The 6,304-nt window shown below is 39.1% G+C and overlaps 1 protein-coding gene across 14 annotated transcripts in view; it reads left to right on the top strand.

Annotated features, from left to right (window-relative positions):
• Positions 1 to 4,553, top strand: part of mbnl2 (muscleblind-like splicing regulator 2) — a 64,961-nt gene extending 60,408 nt beyond the window's left edge. For all 14 annotated transcript variants that reach the window (XM_043242651.1, XM_043242734.1, XM_043242706.1 and 11 more), the window contains one exon: positions 561 to 4,553. In XM_043242651.1, coding sequence (XP_043098586.1) covers positions 561 to 691 — 131 coding nt within the window. In that variant the 3' untranslated portion in view covers positions 692 to 4,553. The remainder of the gene's footprint in view (positions 1 to 560) is intronic.
• The last annotated feature ends 1,751 nt before the right edge of the window (positions 4,554 to 6,304 follow it).

The following is a 6,304-nucleotide window of genomic DNA, read 5'->3' as shown; positions in this document are numbered from 1 at the left end:
CACAACTGTTTTAGACATTGCTATTAATCATAAGTGTTTCTTGAGCAGCATTAAGACGCATTAAAAGTGATTTCTGAAGCATCGTGTGACACCGAAGACAGGAGTAACGATGCTGAAAATTCAGCTGTGCATCACAGAAATAAATTACAGTTTAACAGACATTCACTTAGAAAAGGTTTTTTTTTAAGTAATAATATTTTTCACATTTTTTTAAAAATATTTTTCCCTTAAACGCAGAGTCGGAGAAATAACATTTTGAAACGCAGCGCGTATTAATCGACGCGTTTTTCCACTTTCTTCCTCGACCGAAGCTTGCAAACGTGACTCCTACTTTTTCGATCCGACTCCTTAGCGTCCGCCGCTTCCTAGGGAGAGCGCAAACGAGGGCTCATAAGCACTGCATTAACATGCATACGCTCAGTAATTAGCATGCACATCCCTCGCTCGTGCCGTCTACCTCCACGCACACATGCAGACGATCAGAGCGACCGTGGTGCTCCGGCCTTCACTAACATCCGGACGCCGTTTCTGTGTTTTCTCTTCCCCTCTTGTCTGCGCAGATCATCTTGAAGTAAACCGCCGAAGAGGAACAACGGGGTGTCAGGAAGCTGCTTTGAGAAACCCAAAAAGATCCCCGTGTAAATACGTCCTGCCCTCCTCCCCTTTAGAGCTACAGCAACCTGCATGCTAAAGAGTAACACACAGAACACAGGAACACACACCGTATACCCGTCACGACTCGAGCGCTTTCTAACTTAAAAAACGAGACTAGAAAATATATATGAATATATATAAATATATATATAAATATATATATGTTAATGTACAGCACGTTTCATAGAGGCATAAGTGAGATTTCATCCGAAACGATCGGTCACCCGTCAGATAATGTGTATTTTTCTCCCATGGTTGTTTTAAATAAAATGCACAACGAGTGAGCGACCCCCACACACACACACACACACACACACACACACACACACACACGGTTTGCACTGTCGGAAATAGTGCTTAATAATAAGTGCTTGATTGTCTTGAACGGGAGGACGTCTCCTGCAGAGTATGTCTTAAACGTCCCCATGCACCCTCTAGAAAGGGGAAAGAGGGATTTCGATTCTTGTTTTAATAGCGAATGTCGCACGGCGGACACACAGAAGATTGTCTACTGGTCAAAAAGCGCCTCCCTTCTTGGACTTCGGAAAGATATTATTCCTAACTCTTCATCCCCACTGGCCAAAGAAAGGTTTACAAGGACACCAAGCGCATCCCGGAGTGCGAATGTGGCAAACCGCGTGCCATGCAACCACGTTTCCGTCTGCGTCCCTCTCTGCTAAAGGACTGTGTTTTACTCCTTCCTTTCTTTCTTTTTTTTTGTTTCGTGTTTGTTTTTAAATGGACGCTGAATGATTTCGATGCGTCTGTGGAAACACCGGCCATCAGGGAGTCGACTCTGGCTTCTATCCCGTGCCAAGGGCTTACATTAAACTGGAGAGCTGCTGTAAAACAAACTCACACACGAGACGGACTTCTTCTCCAGATTGTCCGGGGGCCCGTCCGCAGTCCCACTCACACGGTGCCCGGCGAGCGGAGAGAGAAAAAAAACGAGGACGACGAGGGGGAAACCGTTGCAGTAGACGATCTTTGTGAATGGGGGGCTCTCGCCGAGCTCTCGCCGATAATCCTGTTTTATTTGATAAACAGTAGAAGTGCCTGAAAAAAAAAAAAAAAAAACGACAAAAACAAAAAAAAATCTATTTTACACAGCAAGCATCTTGAGAAGATGACTTTATGCGGGGGTCGGGGGGGTTCTCAAAACGTTCGAAAGCGAAGCTCCCGAAATGATTTTGGCCAGACGAGCGAGGGGGGAAAAAAACGGAAAAAAAAACGCATTTCATGCACATCACGGTCTGTTTCATTACACAATATCGATGTCGCTCGAATCGGAGCGTAGGAGGAATGTTCGTTTCGTCGTACGATGTTGGCTTTTATGCTTTCTCGGAGTAGTTGACGTTGGAGATGTAAGGAACTTAAGGAGCTCAATGTCTGTAACGCGCGTGATGTTTGGAGTTTGGTGAACGAATGTCGTTGCGGTGTGTTCTTAACCAGTTATGTTGTCGGCTGCCTGTTAAAGGGACGGCTCACCCAAAAAATGAACATTAGCACTGCATCACTTGCTCGGCAGTGAATGGGTGCCGTCGGAGCACCCATCCACAGCGCTCCTGTCCGTCAGTCAACGTCTGGAGAAGATAAAAGCAGCGGTTTGGTGTTGAAAACGTCTTAATGATGCTTCTGTTTTTTACGAACGCACAGCTTTTGCCGTCTAAAGGCGTCACCTGATTGGCTGGAGCGCTGTGGGTGTTTTCGTCGGCTGCTCGGACTCTCATTCTGACGGCACCCATTCACTGCAGTGCTGCACGTCTCCAGATCTGATGAAGAATCAAAGTCGGATGGCCTTAGGTTGAGGAAATGTGCCGCAAACGTCATTTTTTCCCGGTGAACTGTTTCTTTAGCAAACGCGTCTGTCGTTTTCTTACTATAACGAATCATCGTTTAGTTTTAATTTGGATGGTGTTTTACCTGGAATAGCGCACACGGCCTTGTTTTTCTCCCCGACGTGTGATGGGTGAAGCGTGTGTATCTGCATGCCTGCGCGAGTGTGTTAGCGATCCAATCAGAACCATCATGTATTTTCATGGTGCTCGATTAACACAGACAATCCACAAAGAGACGTTTGGTTTCGCAGGAATACGGCACTGGTCCTAGCATTTTCATTTTTAAATTCATGTCAAAAAAAAAAATTTTTTTTTTTTTTCTTCTTTTTTTCCGCTGTTGTCGCAAAAGTTACAGTTTTAATGTAATTTTTGACGTGGAAAGTGATTTAAATATATTTTATTGTCATTCTGTTCACTCTTTATTTTTCCGTTTTGTTAAATACTAGAACACAGAACAATGGTGTAACCTATTTTAAAAATGAATGTAATTTATTAAGCCGGGCTTAGCTACACGCAGCGGTCCTCGGCCAATCAGGAGCCGCTTCTAGATCTCTCTCTCGTTCGGGACGCCGCGTCGTAGCGCAAGCGAGGCTATAGAATTGCTTGTGTTATGTAAAAATGTTTATTGTATAGGTAATGTTTTACCAAAAAAAAAAAAAAAAAACTAAAATGTAAAAAAAAAAAAAAAAAAAAAAAAGAACTCCGTAGTATGATAGCTATTTCATAATAATATTAATAATATTAAGTTGTTGCTGTGGCAACCTAAAAAGTTGCAAATACTAAATTTTGGTATTTTTGTAAATGATGTAATTGTTAAGTTGATTTTATTTTTATTTTATTTTTTTCGTTCTTTTCTTTTCTTTTTTTTCCTAGAGCACTGTAAAACGTTAGATTGTAAAGCAGATATTGGAAACATTTCCTATTTTATGTCGAGATTATATTACCAGGAGATTTTTTCGGTAGCATTTAACGGCCTCTTTATCGGTGTAACATTTTAAGATAGTAGTAAATACTCACAGATACAATAGTGTGACGTAACTTAAGAAACGACTCTAGTGTTGGGTTTAACCCCGTGCCCCGTCCCCTTCCCCGTTTTAGATTGAAAAAGGATCTCAAGTACTTGTGAGGATCGATTTTTATATATATATATATATATATATATATATATATATATATATATATATATATATATATATATATGAGACACACACACACATATTATTTATGAAAGCTGTCCTGGTTTGTTCAACAACTTAAACGAATTAACGATTGCACTTTGATTTCTTGTAACCGTAGGATGTTCATTTCAGAAAACCGATGCACAATGAATATGGTATGGCAACACGGATCAACGACGGTTGTTTTATTGCTTTAGTTAAACCAGAGAACTAAATATTCTGTAAGCATCTTGCATGGTATTTTATGTCAAATTTAAGAAGTTATTTTCAATTTAACCTGAGAAAATAATAATAATAAAAAAGAAAAAAAAAAAAAAAAAAAAGGAAATATATTGAATGTTTCTATCTACACTATAAAAGAAAAAAAAACCTGCACATGTGATGAAGGTAACGGTTGTCCTTAATTTGGGATTTCTTACGCCCCGAAAGAAATGTACAGAGTTTCGGGACAAAACAATTGTTGACTGATGGTGAAAAAGCACTTTGGAATCAGTTGATATACTGAGCAGACACAGCGTATCCAAACACTTTGCCTTACCTTTAGTCCATTGTTTAAGCTTTTGTGTTTCAGAGCTATTAATATGTACTAGGGTGTCAACAGGTCTACTGAACTTACTTCTCACCTCCATTTATATACCAATATATACTATACCTATAACTAATGTAAGAGTTTTTTATGATTATTATTATTATTTCCAAGCATTGTCACTGAGAGGCCCAAAGGTTTGACGGTGTTGATGCTTTTCAATGCCCTTTCCTGTTTGCGATGAGATGCCGCTCTCAAGGGATTGTGGGTATTTACGCTGTGCTGCTTGACTACCATCTGTAATGCAGTATGCCCATCCACACACACACACACACACACACACATCCACAGAGATAATACGAAAAGAAAATTATAAACCAAGCCCTCTTTGGATAATATTAGTTTTCATGTAACCATTTTAAATGTTTTATTTGTGCATATATATTATGTGCTATTTTATGTCATATAGTCAAATGTTTTTGGTTCCAGAAAAATAGTGTAAAATCTATTGAGACAAAATGAATAAAGAAAGGAAAAAAAAAAGAGTGTGTTTCAATGCTTGATGTTTTTCATTTGCATGAGCGCGTGTGAAACTTCTGGGATTGTAGCATGCAATTTATTTTGGAGAAGCCAAGTTTCCATCCACTTTTTGGTTTGTTTTTTGGCAACCAGTGCCATTATATTTTTATTAATATTTTTAATTATTTTTCTTTCTTTTTATCGTTTAAATTTTAAAGTTTCAGTATTTTTGTTTTTACTTTTTTTATTTATGTGATTTATATGAGTTTTATTTGTGATTTTTTTAATTTATATATATATATATATATATATATATATATATATATATATATATATATATATATATATATATATATATATATGTATGTATGTATAAAATAGTATCTCATCAGGCAGATTTTTTTTTTTTCAGGTATTATTTATTTATTCATATTTTAGTTAATCGTAATAACAGTTATCAACGAAGTAAAAATGTTTAACAATTTAAATTTGCTGCTTTTGCCCGTATGTTCTTTGCCGATAAGATGCTATATCTAAAGGTGATACTATGACTCGATGTTATACCATCATCACTGTGACATGAATACTGTGGGATTGTTTGAATAATTTAAAACGAAGTGCTCTTGTATTGGTTGTGCAACTCTACTCTAGTTGTGATACTGGGTTTTAGGTTATTGCTTTCCACAGTTAATATGAACAGTCAGTGCAAAAATGAATATTAATAGTAATACGTTGTTTACATGACGTGACTTTGAAGCTTAAAAGCCTCAGTAGATTTTACTTGCGTGCGAAACAATCGTGATTTGTGTAGCATGCAAGAACAGAACACACATTATGGTAAACTAAATAATGACTTAATTCTTCGTTTTTGGCTGAACTGCTCCCGTTATTTTCGTTTTTGATTTATTAGCACAATTTATTGTTCTTTGTACAAGACTCGCTTGGATTTATGCTCTTTGAACTGCTGATGCATTATAGATACGATTTACCTCTGATGTAACTCAAGCCTGCTGTTGCTTTCTAATGAAAACCGTAGGCCCGACATGTGGAGATGGATAATTTATTAAGAGGTAAGAACTGCACAGGCCTGTAGATTACATAAAGACACGCTTAAATATGCATGAATGTAATTGTATCGGATGACGAGGTTAAAAAGCATGCTTATCTGTGTTAAGAAAGCACGCTGTTTAAACAAAACCTTGATCAGCTTGAAATGCTGGATGCACGACTTAGTGGCTCTGTCGAAGTGAAACGCGCGAGAGCGTCGACTGATCCAACGAATGACATTCAGACGCTTAAGAACCACTGCAGACCTCCAGCCTCCGTCAGCGCACACAATGGACGCGTCCCTGTTGCTTTCTATTTCAGGTGCTGATGCGGGCGACGCGCTGTTGCCATAGGAACAGCATCCCCAGCATCATTTAGCGACACGCTCCCTGCCACCGCCCCTCATTGGCCGCTCAGCTGGCGCTGTAACCATTCGCGTCGCGGCTAAGTGCGGAAGTCCCGCCCCCCACATTCTCCGTTGCCTTATTAAGACAAGCGGGCGTGGCTTAGCGCGCTCCTCCGCGCCCATTGATCTCGCGGCG

Source organism: Puntigrus tetrazona, chromosome 1 (genome assembly GCF_018831695.1).
Source record: "Puntigrus tetrazona isolate hp1 chromosome 1, ASM1883169v1, whole genome shotgun sequence".
NCBI classification, from domain to species: domain Eukaryota; kingdom Metazoa; phylum Chordata; class Actinopteri; order Cypriniformes; family Cyprinidae; genus Puntigrus; species Puntigrus tetrazona.
The sequence above is the reverse complement of the archived record's forward strand: the minus strand, read 5'-3'. Positions and strand labels throughout refer to the sequence as shown.